Raw genomic sequence first — 22,498 nt, 5'->3', positions numbered from 1 at the left:
TGGAAGTGAAGTCTGTGAAATAAATAGGCAACACTGCTTTATTGCATTGGTCCATATTTATTTAAGAAATACATTTTCTGCAATCATTGTACATGACTATTACAAACCTGTACAGTAAGAGATGATTTTATAAAAGCTACAACTGTGACTCTACAATATCGTACACAGTGCAGGTCAAACAATACATATTATTAAAGAAGATTAATAAAGGATTAATAACTGGGTGACACAAACGGCTTTTTGCTAATGGTATCACATGCCAAATTTAAGGCAGATGTTTTACAGCGTTTATGTCCTTCTTGGTCCTTAAATCAAAGTTGCCGTTCCTTCTGTTGTTGCTCCTTCAGACATCGCTCTCAAATAAGTAGATGATTTAGCCATTAACATCTAGAACACTGATAAGTGTAAACAATATACTACTAAACAGTACTGGGATGTTAAAACACCAGTTTTGTGCACAGGTAATATATATATATATATCAATGTTTCAATCATTTTCTGAAATGGCACAGACATGAGAACGTTTAAAAAAATTCAAGAATGAAAAATGACAAAGTGTTTAAAATATTAAATCACTCTGCATTCTTACGAACGGCCATGAAAGATAAAACATTCTGTAGACAGTTCAACACACACACATGCATTTTACAAACAGATTTCCAGCAACGGTCACACGTTACTTTGGTTTTCTCAGCAAAAGACTTTAGTTAGTGTAAAGTGCACATGCGTGTGTGTGAGTCAGTGTCTATGCTTTGGATTTCTTGACGGGTGGTTCACTGATTCGTGGAACTCCTCCAGACGGCGTGAAAGGGATTCGGGTCGTCACCTTCTTTCCAATGGTTTCGATCTATGCAAAACACACAAGATTAAACTATGCCACTTAAAGGAACACTCCACTTTTTTTTGGAAATATGCTCATTCTCCAACTCCCCCCGAGTTAAAAAGTTGAGTTTTACCGTTTTGAAATCCATTCAGCCGTTCTCCTGTTCTGGCTATATCACTTTTAGCATAGCTTAGCATAGATCATTGAATCCTATTAGACCAAAAGCCTTATTACGGCAGCAAACTTCCTTGACTATTATGCCAGAATGGAAGTGTAGTTCCTAATCTTATCAGCCTAGAAAATTGAAGCTTTGCATTTCCACCGGTCTTAATACACGATATAACTACAGAAGAGTCAAGTGTTAAACAGGACAAATATCAAAACTCGTTGGTCATTTTTGAATGTGATGCTATTGGTCTAATAGGATTCAATGATCTATGCTAAGCTAGGCTAAAAGTGATATCGCCAGAACAGGAGAACGGCTGAATGGATTTCAAAACGGTAAAAATCAACTTATTAACTCGGGGGGAGTTGGAGAATGAGCCTATTTCCAAAAAAAGTGGAGTGTTCCTGTTCCTTTAATATAGTGACAAACCGGGTACAGCCAAAAACATGTTATTCACTTACCTGAAAGCCAAAGTTTTGTAGCTGAGTGTGCAGATGGTCCAGGACTCGTCGACCATCAAAGATAAATGCTGGTTTCAACATCTTGTGGTATATTTTCTCGTAATTCAAATCCTAAAAACAAACACATGCAATATTTCACTATTCTTTTTTAGACAACCATTGTGGGTTTTTTTTAACTACATTGTACAGGGTTCGTACGGGTGCTTGAATTCCTTGAAAATGCTTGAATTTTAATGTAGTGTTTTCAAGGTTTGAAAAATGCTTGGATTTTGGATGAAGTGCTTGAATATGCAGTTGCATCGGTTTCATATTAATTCGCTTTCATACTAAATAGTTATTTTTTGTTATGCTTATAATATGTAAAAGAAAGAAAAAAAACAGCTCCGCTCGAGTGTGCACGTGAGGCTGTAGTGTGATCTGCCGGTCTTTCTTGATGCGCGCCCTCTGATGGAACAGAGCGGTAGATAAAACATGCCGGTTATCAGGAGGTTGTTGCATCAGTCCTTGATGGCTTGAAAACGACAAATAAGAATTATGTTTAAAACGAGAATTTGGGGATCGCAAAATTGCCAGCCCGATGTCCCGGGGCTATTGTGTTTTCCAGTCGGGCTACCAAAATGTTTCACCGGACTATCTTAAAGTAGAGGGCTCGTGCTAGTCATTACAAACTCATCAATTTAGCCGTATCAAAGTTAAGGCCATAAAAAGTTTTAAATGTATTAAATAGTATAAGAAAAGGCTTACTTATAAGTTTAAGAGTTAGGGACGGAAATACGAGAATAGCGATAGGGCTGGATAAAACTTCAAATGGGAATGATGTCATACTGAATAAACAAAACGCGGCACGGATGTCTTTATATGAATGTATCTGAAGGGAACCGACTGTCCTCAGAAACGTGTCTTTGGCATTTACATTTCATGCCTGATAAAACTGCGTTAATGCTGATTTGTGTACAGCCGTTACTAGGAAACCGTAGAATTTCAGCACTCCTAAAGCGCCCCCTCGTGACAGAGAATGAATTTGCGAATATTCAGCTGTTTAGTAAGATTATTACAAATATTGGCCCATTTTTTTATGCAGCAAACACATAAGAGTTGTAAATGTAAAAGTTATGTGCTTTCTAAAAATCTAAACAATTAAGACAGTAATATTTATGTTTTAAATAAATTATACTTGATTTATCCAGTTTAAAGGCATAAAGGCTGAAATGCCATTGTATAAGATGTTTTGTTTTTGCGAAAATCTGAATTATAAATCATGTCATTTTATGGCTTAATGTTACTGTACATTGTTCAACCCCACTACGGTGTTCATTTTACTTGTGTAGCTCTTAAAAAGGGTCATAAATAGCCTTAAATTGATATTTAAAAATTCTGCAGATACACTGTAAATAATGAAAAAAAAAATACCTTGATATTTGTGAATAGAAAATCTGATAGAAGTCTAAATGTCAATCAAAAATATTTTCAATGTTTAAAAAATGGTCTTTTTTCATTTGGGCCAGTTAAATTGTATTATTTTATAGTGTCTTTTTGACTACCTTTTAGTACTTTTAGGCTGAAATGTAAAATGTATTTGTGAAAATCCTTCCAAGTTTTAGAAAGTTTTCAAGTTTTAGAATTTTAGTTTATCTCATTTTTTTTTACAGTCATTTTATACCAGTCATTAATGTGTTACCATAGACATTGCCCTACTCCACTCATACAGTATTACTTTTATTTGTGCAGGTCTTAAAAAGCCTTTAAATTTTATTTTTAAAATACTACAGATACTCAGTAAATTATATTAATTATATATTTTAAATTATATAATTTGTATACTCAATGGTGACTATTAATATGGGGCAATGTTATATGCAATCTAGACAGTTGTTTTTTAATAGCACAATAACATCTGATTTAAAATTAAGAACTCATGTATGTGAATAAGTAATTTACCACAGTGCTGGAAAATCTTGAAAATGCACCTTGAAAGTGCTTGAAAAGTGCTTGAATTTTACTTTGGAAAAGGTGTAAGAACCCTGATTGTAGTACTACATATCCGTCCAGCTTCTTTTAGCTGTACAAAACAGCTCGTTTTACCATGTTATTGTATTATCTTAATTATGAGCACACTGGTTTGTAGTGCAAACACTTTTAGTGTCATTTTTTCCCTATAGTAGATAATGAACCAAAGGTGGATGCTGTAATATATGAATAAGGACTTATTGAGGAATAGTTCAGATTTATAGCCCGCTAATACTTTTACTGGACCCAACACAAAAAAATATATAAATTTATTAATATAATTTTTTTCTCCCTACAAATTATACAAAAAAAGTATAATAATGTATTTACATTTCTAAATGAATACATATATAAACCAAACATTTATTTATAAAATTATAATACTATTATTTATATTATTATAGTATTATTTAGAATATTCATTTATTATTAATTATTATTTATAATAATAATAGTAAGGACGTTTTGGCGAATTGTCCAGATTTATAGCCTAATACTGTTACTAGGGCTGTGCAATTAATCAAAATTCGAATTTCTGCTTCAATTGATCATAACCAGTGGTGCGATTTCGCTCCTCCATAAAAGCCTAATTTCACATGCAAATCAGCAAAATTATGTAACGTGACTTTCATAAAATGGGGCGTGATTGATTTATTAATGTTTCTATGATGTTGTGTTTTTAATAGCGCGTAAGAAAACTTGCGCTGTTTTGTGTGTGTGCTCAGAGATGGAGCAGAACACAGACATGTAAAGTTATCTTTTAACTCAAGGTGCGTGTCTAAACGGTCAAATACACACAAAAATATTTTAAAATGAGGTGCTTGGTGATTATTAATGTAAACCCTTGTCAGTTATGTCTTAAATGATCATAAACAGTTGAAAATGAAAATACGTGTGTAACAGTATATTGGATCCGTGTGGCACTTAAAGCAACAACAAATATTCCTTTTGTCGTCTTTGTGCTTAATATTAACAAAACATAAAAATACAAAGGGAAGAATCACTCACTGCTCTTGAATGAAGGACTATTATAGTTTTAATAAGAAACAAAGCATGATTAACTATTACAGTTAAGACATTGTTTTATTTTACATTCAAATAATTACATGTAATTTATGTATTGTTAGATTACTAAAAATGCTGTATTGCTATCTTTAAATTAATCACTAATACAAAGTTTTGGACCCTGTCATAATCATGTTAAATAATCGCGATAACAATATTGACCAAAATAATCGTGATTATGATTTTTGTCAAAATCTGTTACTTGACCAAACAGAAAAACATTTACACTTAGAAATGTAAATGTAATACTATATTTTTTTTTTCTAAAAATTATAATAAAAAAATATGTATTTACTATGTATTTCTAAATTAATAAAAATATAAACCAAATATTTATAATTTATAATATTATTATTATTATTATTATTATTATTATTATTATTATTTATAATATTAATTTATAATTTATAATATTAATAGTAAGGACCACCAATACATTTACTGGACACAAAAACATATTTTATTAAAAATATATATTAATGTGTTTATATTTCTAAATTAATAAATATATAAACAAACATATTTAATTTTAATTATTATTATATTATTTAATTTTGTATTTATTTTAAATAAATATTTAAATATATACAAAACAGTATTATACAGTTTGCATTTCTAAATTAAGAAATATATGACCAAACATAAAATAATTTACTTGTGTAATATTATGTTTTGTATTCAGTCTAAAATGATTATTTAAAAAGATATAGTATTACATATTTTTAAATCTCTAAATTAATAAATATATAACCTCAACATGTATTATTTTGCATTTATAATTTACATTTAAATGTGAAATGTATTATTTATTCTAAAAGTATTATTAAATATATTACTAATTATCAATATTTTTTTACATTTATATATTAATAGGTCAATCAAATATTTGTTATTAATAAAATTGTAAATGAATGCATTGTTTGCAAGGCACAAAAATACATGCATATGATCAATAAATATGGCGCTGTCATGCTGGTCCAATAGGGCAAGTGATAGTTCACCAAAAAATGTACAAAAGAATGTTTGTTCTTGTAGCTTCATAGCATTACGGTTGAACCACTGATGTCACATGGACTATTTTAATGATGTCCTTACTAAATGTCTGGGCCTTAAGCATGTCAGTTACGTTTCTGTCTATTCAGGGTCAGAAAGCTTTTAGATTTCATCAAAAATATCTTCATTTGTGTTGCAAAAATTAATGAAGGTCCAACAGGTTTGGAATGACATGAGGTTGAGTAATTAATGACAGAATTTTCATTTTTGGACGCACTATCCCTTCAAATCAAAGCATGAATCAAATATTATGTCAGTGACTTCTAAATCTGCATAAGTTTGTATTTTGTGTGTGTGCCAAGTACCTTAAACATGTCCCACTCTGTGCAGATGACCAGGGCATGTGCACTTTCACATGCCTCATAGGGGTCTGACGTCACTGTGACAAGATCAGACACTGCAGAGAGAATGAGAGTCATGGTAAATTAGACAGAAACATCAAACATTCTCCTGCATTCCTAACAGTGAGTTTGTCCCCTACATGACATTCAGCATGACACAGCACTTACTTCCTCTCCCTCTTCCTCCATCATTCAAAGAGACTTGACCTAAAGCATGGTTTTATCTACTCAACATGCATACCTCTCTCTGGGTTGTCTCCGGAGATGCTGGGTTGAGACAGGTCCTGGATTATCTGCTGCTTTAGCACTTTAGGGTCATAAATATGCAACTTGGCTCCTTCGTCCATCAGATACTTAGAGATGTAGATACTGGAGGACTCTCTGAAACACACGTACACACAAGGAATAAATGTAGGGAATCTAGTAGAGAACAGTTGCAAAAATGCACCACAAGCCACTTTCTGTAAAAGTATGTCAAATTTATAAATGTAACATTATTAAAGGTGACATAAGAAAACCTGACTTTTTCCAAATTTGAATGCTAGAATCGAGTAGGCATGGGATGATAACCGGTTTCAAGGTTTACCACGGTTTGAAAAAGTCACGGTTTCAAAACCGCAAACAAAAAAGTGATACCGTTCGTACGATATGTGCATTTTCTGTTACTTGTTCATCATTGTGTCAGTGTTTTTTTCGCAAGCTGATAATTCTAAGTTTATAAAAACGTAATGGTTCATTAAGGTCTTTATGCACCCCTGAAAACATAGTTATTGCACCTCTGTCTAGAGGTCATCTTAAATATTACACAGTGCACCTTTAACATCTTTTCAAAATCACGGCATTAAAAAAAAAAAAAATCGCTGGCTCTCATGTGTCTTTGAGTGTTGGTTTATTTTTGGAACTGTCACTAATGGTCATATTTTTGCTTTGATTAGTGATTGCATTTTTTCTATTAAGAAGGATTTGTTTTTGAAAATTTTATTTTGTTGATTATTGTTGAGCTGCAGGCTTAGACTCACACAAGAGACTGAAATTTAATTTAATTAAGAAGATTCAATTATTTATTTTAATTATTTTGCCTGATGTTCCATGTTACAAAATGTTCTATATGTTTCCTAAAATAAAATATACTGTGTTCAGTTGACATTTAACTATAACATTGTAGAGCAGTAATTACAATACCGTTATACCGTGAAACCGTGATATTTTTTATCCAAGGTTATCATACCGTCAGAATCTTATACCGGCCCATGCCTAGAATCGAGTCCCCAGTGCATCTACCAACACAGAAAACTTGTGAATTCAATGAATTCTTATAATTCACTTGTAGCCACCTACTGATGTAACAATGTAAAATAGCCTCAACTAATGCACAGACTAACAGTCTGTCTGCAACATGCAAACTAACCCAGTGTTGTTGGACTGAGCATCAGCACTTTGAATTTGAATGCTGGAACTGTGTTACAAACATTTATGATTTTTCACTAGTTCTAAATCAGAAATCAAATAAGTCAATTTGTGACATTAACTCATTTGTACTAAAAGTCACATTCATTCAGATCATTGCAGTATGTTTGAGAAGGATTAAAGGGTTAGTTCACCCTTAAATTAAAATTATGCCATTTATTACTCACCCTCATGTCATTCTAAACCCATGAGACTTTTGTTCATCTTCATCTATAAAGCTCTTGGATTTCATCAAAAATATCTTAATTGTGTTCCAAAGATAAACAACTGTCTTATGGGTTTGGAACAACATGAGGGTGAGTAATTAATGCCCTATTCCTGACTGAAAAAAATAGCAGTAAAAAAAAAGGGTCATCATGACATGATTGGAGGTAAAAGAAAATGACATAGTCATGCTTCTCTTTTGAAACAATCCACATGCAGCAGCATGACATATACTCAGGGACTCTAGATAAAGGTCATGGGTGGCACGGGCGAGTGTACACATGTATTATAGTATCAAAGTTAATGGTTAACTCGTGCTCTGACATCTCATGGTCTGTGTTTTGTAGGTAAAAGTGAAAGACTTGTCGTAAATGAACCTGATAAAGTTATCATATATAAAATAGACTGGTTCAGAGTCTCCATATATATGTACCTGGTGTCTCCCGTGTCCTTCTTGAAGGAGAAACCTAATAAGGCGATTTTCTTCCCTGTAACGGTGTTAAACAGGCAGTCAATGATCCGACAGGCAAACCGCTTTCTCTGATATTCGTTCATGTCAATCACCTGAACATAAGAAAGCACAGAGTAAAAGGTTAGACAAAAATGATCAAACTAATTTTTAGATATTAAAGTGTTGCCATATGACAAGTCAGCATATGAAAGTTCATTTGAATTTACAGATTGTGAAATATTTTTGAAAACTTTTTTTTATGCTCACCAAGGCTGTATTTTTTTTTAGCTAAAACAGTAAAAAACTGTAATATTGTGAAATATTATTATAATGTTTTCTATTTTAATATATCTTAAAATGTCATTTATTCCTGTGATAGCAAAGCTGAATTTTTAACAACCATTAATCCACTTCTCACATCTTATATGCACCTTCACATATTTAAACTTGCTGTGACATGATCGATCAACAATTTGATGATTTTACAAAAGCTAAATCATACTTGATGCGTCTTTTCATTGAATAATGACTCACGCAAAACCAACATATGCCATTAAGACTCACTAAACAAGTATTCAAACTGAAGTTTACCTGTTGCCAGTATGAAGCAACCTCTGGGAGATTCAGTGCCTCGCACAGATACACCAAATTCAGCACATCCTTCTGAAAACAACTTCCTCCAAAACCTGATGTAAGCACAAACACAATTGAAGGACCATTGAAGCAAATGTCTTATTCTCATTCTATCATATCATTAAGATGGCAATTTCAAATGGTAACAGAAACAACAAATGCACTGACCCACGCTGGCTTTGAGGAACTTGCTTCCGATGCGCTGATCCATGCCAATGGCTCTGGCCACCTCTTCAACATCAGCGCCAGTGGATTCACACAAGGCAGAGATGGAGTTTATACTACTGATGCGCTGAGCCAGGAATGCATTTGCTGCCTAAAACACAGGCATTTTTATACATCACTAAAATAATAATTAAATGAGTTTTACATATCAAATTATTAGAAAAGCTTTCAATCTAGCTATAATTAAAATTCTTACATTTACGTTATACATACCAGTTTAGAAAGTTCTGAGGACCAGGTGTTGGTGGTGATTATGCGTGATTTGGGGACCCAGTGCTCATAAACTGCGCAGAGAGCACTGATGGCCCTTTGACCCTCTGGAGTCTCATCTCCACCTATCAGGACACGATCTGGGTCCTTCAGGTCCTTCACTGCCGTACCCTCCGCAAGGAACTCTGGGTTAGAGAGAACCTGTAATCATAGGTGGGAAAAGGTCATTTATTAACACAGAGGAGAAGAATAAATTGTGAAAAAATTCCTTGAGGTCTGCAAATCCAGTTGGTTTTATTAGTTTACTTGAAAGAGGCAATAATAGGTTGTAGAAAATCTATTTCAAAACAAAAGCCAAATCCACATTATGTTTACAAGCACATGACTGATGTGTAAAACTAATGTAAAAGCATATTTTCACAACATAAATTAGATAAATAACTTTTTAATATCCCCATTTTGTCCTATTTAAGCAAACACACACACACACACACACACACACACATTTATATACTGTACACATACATACACACACACACACACACACAACCTTTGTTTGGAGTCAGTAAGTTTTAGTGTTTTTGAAGGAAGTCTCTTATGCTCATCAAGACTGCATTTATTTGATATAAAATACAGTAACAACATTAAAATTGTGAAATATTACTACAATTTCTATTTTAAAATATTTTAGTATGTAATTTATTTCTGTGTTGCCAAAGCTGAAGTTTCAGCAGCCATTACTTCAGTCTTTAGTGTCACATCATCCTTCAAAAAGTATTCTAATATGCAGATTTATCTAATTATGAATATTTTTGTGTATTTTTTTTTTACAGGATTCTTTAAAATAACTTTATTTGAAATAGAAATTTCTGTAACAATGTTTTTAAAGTCTTTTCTGCTCACCAAGCCTGCATTTATTTGATCCACAGCAAAGTACAGCAAAAACAGTACGATTCTGAAGTAAATTTACTATTTAAAATAACTTTTTTCTATTTTTATATATTTTAAAATGTGATTTCAAAGCTGAATTTTTAGCATTATTACGCCAGTCACATGATCCTTCAGAAATCATTCTAATATTCTGATTTGCTGTTAAAAAAAAACATTTATAATTATTATTTTGAAAACACCCAAGCAAAATTTTTTCAGGTTTCTCTGATGAAGAGAGAGGTTTCTCTGAGAAAGTTCAGAAGAACAGCATCTATCTTATATAGAAATCGTCTGTAACATTATAAATATCTTTATAAAAAAAATGAATTTTTTCATCTTTTTTTTTATTAATTTAAAGCATCCTGCCTAAATAAAAGTATTAATTTCTATCATTTCTATCCACCAAAAGAATTATACTGCCTCCAAGCTTTTTAATGGTATAAAGCGTTTTATTTCAGATAAATGCCGATCCTTGGAACCTTCTATTCATCAAAGAATCCTGAAAAAAAAGAGACTCAACTGTTTTAAATATTGATGATGATAATAATAATAATAATAATAATAATAATAATAATAATAATAATAATAATAATAATAATGATAAAAAAAGTTTCTTGAACAGCAAATCAGAATATTAGAATGATTTCTGAAGGATCATGTGACACTGAAGACTAAAAAAGATGTAACGTTTGACCACAGGAATAAATTACATTTTAAAATATATTCAATTAGAAAAGAGTTATTTTAAGTAGTAAAAATATTTCAAAACTGAAGACTAGAGTAATGATGCTGAAAATGTAGCTTTGATCACAGGAATAGATTACATTTTAAAATATAATTTTAAAATGTTTACTGCTTTTGCTGTAATTTGGATCAAATACAAGCAAGCTTGGTGAGCAGAAGAGACTTCCTTATAAAACATTAAAAATCTCACGGTCCAAAAACTTTTGACTGGTAGTGTAAAACTATCACTTTTGAATAATTTAATATGAATGATTACAATGATTATTTGTACTTTATCACCAACAAAAAACATGATTTTTTTTTTAAGTGAATGGTGACAAATTACAGCACCTAAAATAAACACTTTCTTTTATACAATTATATACAATTTAACCTAAAATTCTGGATTAAATAATTTCTCTTTATATGATTCCCCATATATCAGCAGATGAATATTCAGCCGTTCATATAAACACACCTGCAAGTTGAGGCTGGGTTTGGTGTTTGCATCAAATATCCTGCGGATGCTCTCAGCTGCACGAACCGGCACCGTACTCTTCTCCGTAACGATTTTATAGCCGTCCGACACCTCCACAATCCGTCTTGCACACGCCTCGATAAACTTCAAGTCAGCAGCACGCCCTTTGCCCATACCATATGTCTTAGTCGGGGTGTTTACCTGAACAAAGATATTATGACATTAAGATATTAGGGTCAGTGTACAGACCTACATGCAAAACCACATTAAAATAGTTGGTTACTCACAGAAATGAAGACCAGATCTGCCTCTTTAATGGCAGTGTCGATATCTGTAGAGAAAAAGAGGTTCTTCCCACGGCAGGACAACACCACTTCGTTCAGACCCGGCTACAGAAAAAAGAAGAAACACATTTCATCACTCATGCAATGAAGATTTCACATTAAATAACATCTGTGAATGGATGAAGCATTTCTTTTACAAATTTTAAACTTATACTATTATACTATTCACTTATTTAAAGGGGGAAAATATTTTTAAATAAGAAAATATACACTACCAGTCAAACGTTTTTGAACAGTAATTTTTTAAATAAGTCTCTTCTCACCAAGCCTGCATTTATTTAATCCAAAGTACAGATCCATTTGTACTTAAAATAACGTTTTTCTTAAAACTGTTTTCTCTGATCTTAAAGATGAATTTTTAGTTTCTTTGTCCCAGTCACACGATTCTTCAGAATTCATTCTAATATTCTTATTTGCTACTTAAACATTTATTATTATTATAATTTATTATGTTGAAAACATAGTAGAGTAGAATTTTTTCTGGTTTCTTTGATGAAAAAAGTTCAGAAGAACAGCATTTATCTAAAATAGAAATCTTTTGTAAGATTATAAATGTCTTCATCATCACTTTTACAGCATTCTTTAAATTGAAAAAAAAAGAAAATTATACTCACTCCAAGCTTTTGAATGGTATAGTGTATATTGTTACAAAAGCTTTTTATTTCAGATAAATGCATATATTCTGATCTTTCTATTCATCCAAGATTTAGGAAAAACTGTTTTAAATATTGATAATAATAATAGTTTCTTGAACTATAAATCAACATATTAGAATGTTTTCTGAAGGACTGTGACAGTGAAGACTAGAGTAATGATGCTGAAAATTTAGACTTGATCACAGGAAAATTCACAAAATTACTGCTTTTGCAAATAAATGTAGGCTTGGTGAGCAGAAGAGACTTTAAAAAAAACAAAAAACATTAAAAATCTTACAGTTCAAAAACTTTTATCAGAGTGCACCTTTAACTCAGATTTAACCCTAATATTGCCTTAACGGTATTACCTCATAGATGGGCAGGGTATCAGAGTTCCAGGCTTTGATCCGGGATTCATTAACATCCACTACTGTTACTGTGATCTCAGGACACATGCTTGCAATGACACTACATGTCGGACCACCGACATACCCAGCACCTATACAGCAAATCTTTTTAATCTGGAACATCTGAGAATAGAAATAGAATGGAATTAAGGTGCAGCAAATTATAAAACAATTATGAGTGGCCCCTTATAACCAGTCAACTACTCTTAGGGCAATTCCACACTTTCACAGAGTTCCAGGGCCTCATGAGGTGGTCAGTGGTAAGTATCATATTACCGACCCCCCTGGGGCTTTAAGAAATGATGAGAAATTCGACTCTTTTGCGATGTTCGGTTCTTTTGAACAGTTCAACCCAAAATCTGATTCAGTGATTCTTTTAAATTATCGTATTTTGCAATTTCCTAATAAAGGCTATTAAAAATAAATACTAATTCTGAAATCAACTCTGTCTTACGTGTATGTTAGGCTTAAGGTAAAACGTTTAAAAATGAATACTAAAATAAATGTAAAAGTTTAGTAAATTACATTTAATTTAATTACACAGTCCAATCTCACTCGTTTCTCTGATAAGTTAAATTAGTCAGTGGGTTTTTGACATTGCTCCGTGAATGAATCGTTCAGAGAGGTTTTTGCGAACCAGATAAAAAAAAATCCGACTCAAAAGACGGAACCGTTTATGTAGTTAACGTGAATGGCTCTGCTTTAACAGCCATGAATAACTTATAATAAGAACCAGATGATAAACCTTAAAGAGTGCAAATTTTGTCTTCGCAAAAAAGTTTAGTACTGTTGCCTGCTGATGATTTATGTAAAATGTAATTTAACGATTTATGATTTGATTGCTGATGCTCTCATGAACTCTTTCAACTTCTATAACCGGACTGTTTTATCATTTAAAGATTTAAAGAGTGTGATTTGTTTCAGATTCTGTATTATAACTTCAACCACAACTTTAAATTCAATGTGATATACTTTAAAATATATAAGGTAAAAGATTTCAATAGCTATAATACAGACTTACCTTGACTCACAGTGAAGTTCTTCAGTTAAGCACTCTTCTGTGTGACTGTGTGGCAGTATGCAGGTACGGTTTCTCCGTCTGAGGTGCCTTGTTCCCGAATGAATAAAACTATTATATCCTTGATACATAAACTCACTCAGAACACACACACACACACATTAGCGAACACGCACCCTCCCACCGGGAGGGGATAGCAACGTAAACACATTAGAGAGAGGAGGGGCCGCGACTCTGCTTCCGGGTCATTCAGGCTTTCCTTTCAAATTCAAAGTCTTGAAAAGCTAAGAAAACGCAAACCAAATCTTATTCTGACTACGGAAGAAAAAACGTTCATACATTGAAAGAGTTCTGATTATTTACATCTAATTTAGTTAGATAACTGTTCAAATAAAGAGCAAAACTGATTATTGCGACTTTTCATTTGACGTGAATTCCATTACAACGAAACGCTAACCTTACGTGTGGAGAACGCAGACGTTTCTGAAGCAGCCAATCAGTGACTGAGCGATTTCGGTGACGTAACTTCTAAGGAAAGCATGAGTGGTCTGTTTGACGCAGGAATTACTCTTGAGAGTCGAGTCATATTGACAAATTATAATCAGAAACGTATGAAAGAGACTAGTAAATATTTCTATATCCACATTTAACAAAGGAAAGACACGACCTGATGCTATAGTTAATGTTTATTTGTAGTAACCAAAAAAGTGCATAGATCAAGCCCTTTCTCATAGAGCAGTTTCATTAGAACAGTGTACATAGACAGAATTTACATGCCCTGAAATCCACACCACTACCTTAGCTGATCTACCCAGAAATCATTAGTCCAACTTTTGTGCGATTAAGAAATTCTAACATTCTCACAGAACTGAAGAGACAGAAGTTTGAGAAAGTTACACCATACTTGAAATGGGGCAGATTTACATTCTCTCTTTGGTGTATTTCTAGAGCTATTCTGTACACAAATAGTAAAGGTGCCACAACTAAAGTGCTACCATTTATAGATTTGCCATAAAAAGGAAAATCCCACTCTTTGCAAATGTTACTAAAAGTACCCAATTTAAATCTTAGTTTGAAAGATGACATGTTTTTAGATTTTCATCACTGACTCTTTTAGTTAGTGTAGCTACATAATGATTCCTGAGCAAATGCAAGTTAAGAATGGCATTTAACTACAGATCGCTCTAGCGACTTTTATACATAAAGGGTAAATAGGCTGTCTTTAAGGTGGAGAAGTCTGCTTTAGATCAGCCGCCTCTCTGTGGTCAACAGCTCCCAGAGCATGACAACATCCACAGTCATGACTACAAGTGAAAACTGGAATACACCCATTTCATTATTTCCTCTTGCACGAAATTGTTATTTAAGTGGTCTTGGGTAATCTTAACTGTTTGAATCATTTCAATTACATCTGTTTTTATAATGAGTCAATGCAGAGTCAAGGCTCATTCTCCTACATGGACCATTGACATCATGTCTGTGAAGTTATAATTGCTTTGGAATGTATTGGGTACCACCAGACAAGAAACGTTATCCTTTTCACCTCATATTACGCAAAAATAACCCAAAACCTTTTCTCTAGATTGCACTTCAGATTCAGACTGATCTAGGGCAGATGTCATTATACAGGCCTATATGTCTTTTAAACAACTTGTTAAATTCCCAATAATGCTTTATAATAAAAATATAATAAGTAGTAAAAAAATTGAAGACAGAGATATGTAAACCCATGAAACTTTAGATTCCAACCACTCAGCATTTTCACTACTAGGAACTTTTTCTTTTTGCTTCCTCTTTTGAAATGTTACACGTTGTAGAAACATCTTTTTATCCAAGTCTTTCTGTAGATCAGCCCCACATCATTGGACTAAAGAATCTGGAATCTGAAACACTGACAGATGATTAAGGAAATGAACAGGTTATATTAGTCACAGTAGCTGATCAGGTGGAAGCTGGATTAAAAGATCAAATCTTTTGCTGTGGAAAACCTCTAGTCCACAGGAGGTGCTGGTGGCTCTCTGCCATGATTCTAAATGAGGTGGAAAAAATTCCATTTAGTGATTATATGAATTACAATTCAAGGATTCATGTAAATTGACAATGCTGAGTTGTTACACTTTCTGATTACACTCTTAAAAATAAAGGTGCTTAAAAAGGTTCTTCACAGCGATGCCATAGAAGAACCATTCAGTCAAAGGTTCTTTAAAGAACCATCTCTTTCTTATCCTTTTATAATCTGAAGAACCTTCTTTCACCACAAAGAACCTTTTGCAGAACACAAAAGCCTCGTTCAGACTGTCAGCCCAAATCCGATTTTGTCCATATCTGGATGGAATCTGATTTGAATAACTGACTGTCCACACAGTCATATCGCAACTGTCCAAATCCGATTTGTGTGTCCATAAACGCTCTTTTGTTTTACGGAATGTGCATTGGTTTCTGTGGCAATGCCGTTGCGTTATTATGCCAACGCTAAAAACAACAATAACAGCAATACAGTTTGCAATATAGATGCTGTCTTGCTATATGACAACGTTGCCGTCGTGCTGGATTATATTTTGTCTTCTAAAGCAGCGGCAGAAACGCAGGAAGCTGGAATGTGTGACTTTATTCTGTGCTGCCGTCTCTGCTGGTTTCAAAACTCAAAGAGGTGCGTATACTAGCTGTATAGTTTTTTTTCCCGCTTGATTTGCAGTTCGCAACAACTCAGGCTTGTTTCTGCAAAGACTTTGTTATGTTATGTCTGACGTGTTTACGTTTTACGTGGCATGAAAACGTGAAAAAGCAGAAATCCGATTTGAATAGGATTCCAAACCACATACGAATGTAGCTCGAAACGGATTTGACCAAATCGGATTTCATGCAGTTCGTTGCTGTTCAGACTACCTAAATATGATCGGATTTCAATCGGATTTGCATAGAAATCGGATTTGGGCTGACAGTCTGAACGAGGCTAAAGGTTCTTCAGATGTTAAAAGTTTTTTATGGAACCATTTAGACAAAAAAGGTTCTTCTATGGCATCATGAAGCACCTTTATTTTTAAGAGTGTACTGTTATTTCACCGTTTTACGGATCATTTATACACTACTGATCAAAAGTTTGGAATAATTAAGATTTGAATTATTCCAAACTTTATAATATTGTGTAATATTTTTGTGGTAACAGTTAACAGTACCATTTAAGTTTGAGGTAAGTAGGATATGAATACTTTTATTCAGCAGAGGCACATTAAATTTATCAAAAGTGACAGTAAAGATATTTATAATGTTACAAAACAGTTCTATTTCAAATGCATGCTGTTCTTTTAAATTTCTATTCATCAAAGAACAGTGCATCATGATGCTGTTTTTAACATTGATTTTTCACTGTATTACTGTATTTTTAATAAAAATAAATGCTGCTTTGGAGAGCATAAAGCCTTAAAAAAATTAATGTTTTTTAAAGAAGTCTCTTCTGCTCACCAAGCCTGCATTTATTTGATCCAAAGTACAGCAAAAACACATTTTGGAATAGTTTTACTATTTAAAATAGCAGTTTTCTATTTGAATACATTTTAAAATGTAATGTATTCCTGTGATTTCAAAGCTGAATTTTTAGCATCATTACTCCAGTCTTCAGTGTCACATGATACTTCTGAAATATTCTAATATTCTGATTTGCTGCTCAAAAACATTTATTATTGTTATTATTATTATTATTATTATTATTATTATTATTATGAAAACAGCTGAGTAGATTTTTTTCCTGTTTCTTTGATGAATAGAAAGTTCAGAAGAACAACATTTATATCAAATAGAAATCTTCTGTAACATTATAAATGTCTTCATCGTCGCTTCCAATTAATTTAAAACATCCTTCCTAAATAAAAGTATTAATTTCTATAATTTCTTTTCCCCAAAAAATTCACTCCAAGCTTTTGAATGGTATAGTGTATTATGTTACAAAAGCTTTTTATTTCAGATAAATTCATTAAAGAATCCTGAAAAAATTTACTGTTTTAAACATTGATAATAATACTAATAAAAAATGTTTCTTGAACAGCAAATCAGCATATTCGAATGATTTCTGAAGGATCATGTGACACTGAAGACTAGAGTAATGATGCAGAAAATTTAGCTTTGATCACAGGAATAAATTACATTTCAAAATATATTAAAATAGAAAGCAGTTATTTTTAAATAGTAAAAATATTTCACAATATTACTGCTTCTACTGTATTTTAGATCAAATAATGCAGGCTTGGTGAGCAGAAGAGAGTTCTTTAAAAAAAACATTAAAAATATGTTAAAAAACTTTTGACTGGTATTATAATTATTCCAAACTTTAATCAGTGATGTAAATGATAACTGACACAGTTTGACCATCATTATGAGGGAGTTTATCTATCATGACTTACGCCACGGGGGCCGGAGGGCTTGCTGCTGGCTGAAGGACCCCTCATGCTGGCTGGGCGGAACAGAAAGAGCACGAGAGCTAGAACTAGCCATCCCATAATAATCATGGGTAGAGTGATATCCCCATCTACGGAGGAGTTGGGGCCTGGCACTGCATACACAAGACTCAAATGTTAGAAAATAGCACAGAATATGTGCTATAGTATGATTTGTTTTTGTTGTTTGTTTGTTTCGGATGGACAGACTTACTCTCCTGAAGGCACTCTGTGTCTGTGCAGTAGGACTGGGACTGTCTCAGCTTGGAAATTAATCACAAAGAAAATATTTTATCAAAATAAAATGTACATATCAATATAAAATTGTATTTGAAACAATCAGCATGTCTATCCCTCTGTAAAATCCCAGTTCCATGTATATATATAATTTCATACACAAGTATTCTGGTTTTTAAACCCCTCAAAAAGCATTATATCCTGTCTTCAACAGGTCAAAAACTATGATTTCAAATGCTTGCACAACAAATACTTTAAATTGTTGAACCAAATGTTTTTTAGACATGCTGAAGATTGCAGATAACAGTTCGGACTGCGAAGGGGATTATTGGTGCTCCCCTGCCCACCCTTCAAGAACTGTATACATCCAGAGTAAGGAAAAGAGCTCAGAAAATCACTCTGGACCCCTCACATCCAAGCCATCCCCTCTTTGAACTCTTACCATTCGGCCGGTGCTACAGAGCCCCAAATATCAGGACTACCAGGCACATGAACAGTTTTTTTCCCCCAGGCAATCCACCTTATGAACAGTTAAAATGTTCCTCCCATTGTGTTTCTATTTTTGTGCATTTGTGTCTATTTTTGTGTATTTGTCTCATTGTGTATTTTCTATTTTTATTTTTGTCTATTTATGTTTACACGTGTGTATTTTTCTTATTCTCTTATTTTTATTGTCTGTGCGTTGTTGTCTCTGTGTACTGGAAGCTAATAACATGAAACAAATTCCTTGTATGCGGAAGCATACTTGACAATAAAGCTCTTTCTGATTCAGATTCTGATTTTTCCTTGTCTGATCTAAGTAAACCAAAGAAGCATTAGCGCCTTCTATTGTCCATTTTTTTAAACTACAAAAGCAAAAGTATTCCAGACCCATAAAAGATATTATGTAGTTACATAGCCCACTACAACTCTTCAAAAGAGACAAACCATTGAAACACACAAGTCTTGTCCGTTTGGCACACATCTAAATGAAACTGATTTATTGAAATCAAATGGTTTTATACAATTGCAAATCAAAAAATTTGGCAATTATTTATTAGTATTATAGCTTCATTAGCCAGTGTAAAATTTAATCAATTATAATTATTTCTTTCTATTATCAAATTTCCTAACATTACTATAATATAGCTGTAGAATCACAAGAAAAATACACAATAATGTTATTTAGACATGTTCTTTTAAAGTGGTGGTCAAAATGATTAGAACACTAGTATTTTCACCAGCTAAAAATGGTTTTAAGTCAGTTATTTCTATCTTTTGCTGTAGTGTGTCAGTAGGAAATATCAGTTTACATTTTCAAACATTCATTTTGCCATTAATTGTAATAATCCAGTAAGACTTTTGTTTGCACAAGGAGTCTGACAACAGCCAGTGCTCCACACAGAGATCTGATCTCACCATCCAGTCTGTCTGGAATGACATGAAGAAACAGAAAGAACTGAGACAGACTAAATCCAGAAGAACTGTGGCAACGTCTTCAAGATGCTTCAAGAAACCTACCTGCAAAGCTACCTGAAAAACTATGTGCGTCCTTACCACTTTAAACACAAAGAATGTTCTTACCAAATATTGATTTAATTTAGTTAACAGAAGTTAAATGGTAAAGAAAATCTATTTATGACATTATTTATGACAGCATCCTCATTTTACTGCATTTTTACACAAGTGCCTAAAACTTTTAACAGTACTGTTGATTTGCAGGTAGGTTTCTTGAAGCATCTTGGAGACATTGCCACAGTTCCTCTGGATTTAGTCTGTCTCAGTTTCTTCATGTCATTCCAGATTTCCTACTGACACACTAAAGCAAAAGATAGAAATAACTGACTTAAAACCATTTTTAGCTGGTGAAAATACTAGTGTTCTAATCATTTGGGCCACCACATATGCATATAAATAAGTAAATAGAAGTTTAACTGCATAGACAGTTTAGTTTAAGGTTGTTTACAGGAATACTCAAATGATTAACTTCTGTTTTGGGTTCATTTATAAATGCTAACGAGATTCCTTTGAAAACTGTAAAGGCTACTAATCTAATAACCAACACTGTACCAAGAAAAGAAGAGAAATCCAATGTAAGAACAGAGCCATCTCAATTAGTTATTCACTTTTCTTAACTTCAAAAGAACAACTTCTATTTGCATGTCCAGAATAAGCAAACACATGTTTGTTTGTTTGCTTTTGTAAATATAATTCTTACAAGTATTCAAAATCCTTATCTGGAACAGAGATAAAAAAAAAAAAAAAAGGTATGGAGAACTCACCAGGCTGATGAGTCTCCTCATGGCATGTTCATGAGAGCAGATGCACTCACAGGGGTCAAAACCTCCCTCTGCCATCCTCTCCTGAATAAAACACAGAATTCACATAGATTCCAGAAACACATAAAAGTTACACCCTCAATAATATTAAATTATTTAAACACACAGAGACTCCAAACTGAATGGGTGTGGTGAATTATAATGGCTTCACATGGTAAGGTCTATAAGACTTAAGCGTGACTCACATTTGAAATCCAAATAAACTCTTAAGCTGTGGTAGGCTACTTTAAATACCCAAAGGACTGCCTATGTTGACGATCTAGACCAAAAACTGTGTTATTTAGACAGTTTATTCTCTCCCAAGCTTCATTTAATGCAGCATACTCATTATTTTATGAATAAAAGTGTATAGATAAAATCTGACTAGCCTACTTGATGAACATGATTGAACATAAACTGAAAAAAAGAGAAATGTTCAAGCACCAAATTGTTCATGGAATTTTAAGCTGTTGCAGTTTCGTATTGGCCCAAGTGAAGTCACACCAAAAATTGACATTGGAGCAACGTGAAATAGTATTAATAATTTATTTTACACAATTTGAAAATTCCCATATGCAAATTACACTTGGTTAAATGTTAACATGAGTGAAATGTGATTGCATAGGCTGTATTGATATGTTTAAGTGAGATACTGTGATGGTTCGCAGCTGCTTGTTAAGTAATGGGTGCGCGCTCTGAAAGTTTTATTTCAATGCACGCTCCCGTTAAATCAACTTCGCGCGACTGAAGTGGGTGTACTGTAAAATAATTCCTAAAACTAATACGGCAGTAAAAATAGCAATTCCTAAATATATTTACCACAGGCAGCAATAGTTCCAACACCATCTAAACATACTAACGCTTTCAAAACTTGAACTGTTTTTTTAATAAGCGAACGTATTTGGCATTTTAGGCATGACCGAATCTTGCAAACTGTAAACAAATGAAAGGAAACCAAAAGGTTTACTGGAAAGAGAAAGCTTACTCAAAACACTGATTTTCCAGAAAATAATACGAATGCTTGATAGACGTTTTATGCAAATATCTTGTTTTATCAGTTGGCTACGTTTTGTTTTAACTTCGTTCTGTTTTGTTTGCTTCCTCTTTAGATCAACCGGCTCACTTCAAAAGCAGTCTGTTTGAACACTAAAAACTTATAAAACCACTCATAAACACACAAAATGTATATTGTTTAAGTAATACACAATACACTCAAAATAAAAAGTTGTTTTGCCGTCGTAAAATGCCGAAAATATTCTTACTTAAAGCAGTTTGCAGCATTATTAGCCTCTTCAAAGATAGTTTATTTATTAATTAAAGCAGTGTAGTTGTTGTTTTAATAGAGACATTTTAAAAACACAAATGGAATACGATTTTTACCTCAGTGCAAAACAAACAAGATGTGGATACACAGATGTCTTACCGATGACTTCGACAACTCACTAGGAGAGATTTAAAACCATTCGCTTCAAACCAGGAGCACAGCAATGTGAATATTGATCCTTGAGAGCCTCCGCTCGCAAAGGCCAAATCCAGTGCAAATGCTCCCTGTGTACACTGGTGTTTGGCAATGGGCCCCAGCTCCGGCTGATGTTCCGTCTGTGTTTTGATAAGGATCGGGGAAGCAAAAAATTAGGAATGTTACTATGGCGAAGGCTTGGTTCATGAATGGTAAATAGCGTGCGCTGACGTTGATTTGTATCCGTCCTGCGTCGTCCAATTGCGCAGCCTAATTATTATTCATGAGGTAAGTCCTCAGCGCGTCAACGTCTACTTTTAGCAAATCAGAAATGCCGACTGGACCTAATCTATTAATATACATGAGGGAAGCCTTTACCATGGTAGGATTCGTACTTTCGTGTGGCGGAATTAACCTAACAGATGAGAGCCACG

General features: G+C 33.3%; 2 protein-coding genes across 3 annotated transcripts; both read right to left on the bottom strand.

The window, feature by feature from the left end:
* Positions 1 to 37: 37 nt before the first annotated feature.
* ugdh (UDP-glucose 6-dehydrogenase) lies at positions 38 to 14,177 on the bottom strand. The gene is made up of 12 exons (XM_073841775.1): positions 13,645 to 14,177; positions 12,585 to 12,746; positions 11,525 to 11,626; positions 11,238 to 11,438; positions 9,110 to 9,307; positions 8,840 to 8,987; positions 8,630 to 8,724; positions 8,021 to 8,151; positions 6,158 to 6,297; positions 5,881 to 5,972; positions 1,451 to 1,561; positions 38 to 847 (listed from the first exon to the last, which is right to left on the bottom strand). Exons 2-12 carry the CDS (start codon positions 12,744 to 12,746, stop codon positions 746 to 748), a joined length of 1,482 nt encoding a protein of 493 aa, XP_073697876.1. The 5' UTR covers positions 13,645 to 14,177; the 3' UTR covers positions 38 to 745.
* A 132-nt stretch (positions 14,178 to 14,309) lies between these two features.
* On the bottom strand, positions 14,310 to 22,219 carry smim14 (small integral membrane protein 14). 2 transcript variants are annotated; one of them, XM_073841778.1, is made up of 5 exons: positions 21,986 to 22,219; positions 20,570 to 20,650; positions 18,286 to 18,334; positions 18,039 to 18,187; positions 14,310 to 15,670 (listed from the first exon to the last, which is right to left on the bottom strand). In XM_073841778.1, the coding sequence occupies exons 2-5, from the start codon at positions 20,642 to 20,644 to the stop codon at positions 15,632 to 15,634; spliced, it is 312 nt and encodes a 103-aa protein (XP_073697879.1). In that variant the 5' UTR covers positions 20,645 to 20,650; positions 21,986 to 22,219; the 3' UTR covers positions 14,310 to 15,631. The 2 variants fall into 2 exon arrangements, with proteins under 2 accessions (XP_073697879.1, XP_073697878.1); XM_073841777.1 differs by having other exon boundaries at positions 22,029 to 22,219.
* Between the last annotated feature and the right edge of the window lie 279 nt (positions 22,220 to 22,498).

Source organism: Garra rufa, chromosome 6 (genome assembly GCF_049309525.1).
Source record: "Garra rufa chromosome 6, GarRuf1.0, whole genome shotgun sequence".
NCBI lineage: Eukaryota > Metazoa > Chordata > Actinopteri > Cypriniformes > Cyprinidae > Garra > Garra rufa.
The sequence above is the reverse complement of the archived record's forward strand: the minus strand, read 5'-3'. Positions and strand labels throughout refer to the sequence as shown.

Bases quoted from the DNA above. Each gene is read 5' to 3' on its own strand.
- smim14 (XM_073841778.1), bottom strand. From the start codon at position 20,644: ATGGCAGAGGGAGGTTTTGACCCCTGTGAGTGCATCTGCTCTCATGAA. The intron at 18,335-20,569 runs GTGAGTTCTCCA...TTAATTTCCAAG, and splicing joins TGAGGAGACTCATCAGCCTG to CTGAGACAGTCCCAGTCCTA. The intron at 18,188-18,285 runs GTAAGTCTGTCC...TTGTGTATGCAG, and splicing joins CACAGAGTGCCTTCAGGAGA to TGCCAGGCCCCAACTCCTCC.
- ugdh (XM_073841775.1), bottom strand. From the start codon at position 12,746: ATGTTCCAGATTAAAAAGATTTGCTGTATAGGTGCTGGGTATGTCGGT. The intron at 8,725-8,839 runs GTCAGTGCATTT...TGCTTACATCAG, and splicing joins GTTCCTCAAAGCCAGCGTGG to GTTTTGGAGGAAGTTGTTTT. The intron at 848-1,450 runs GTAAGTGAATAA...TGTTTTGCATAG, and splicing joins TACAAAACTTTGGCTTTCAG to ATCGAAACCATTGGAAAGAA.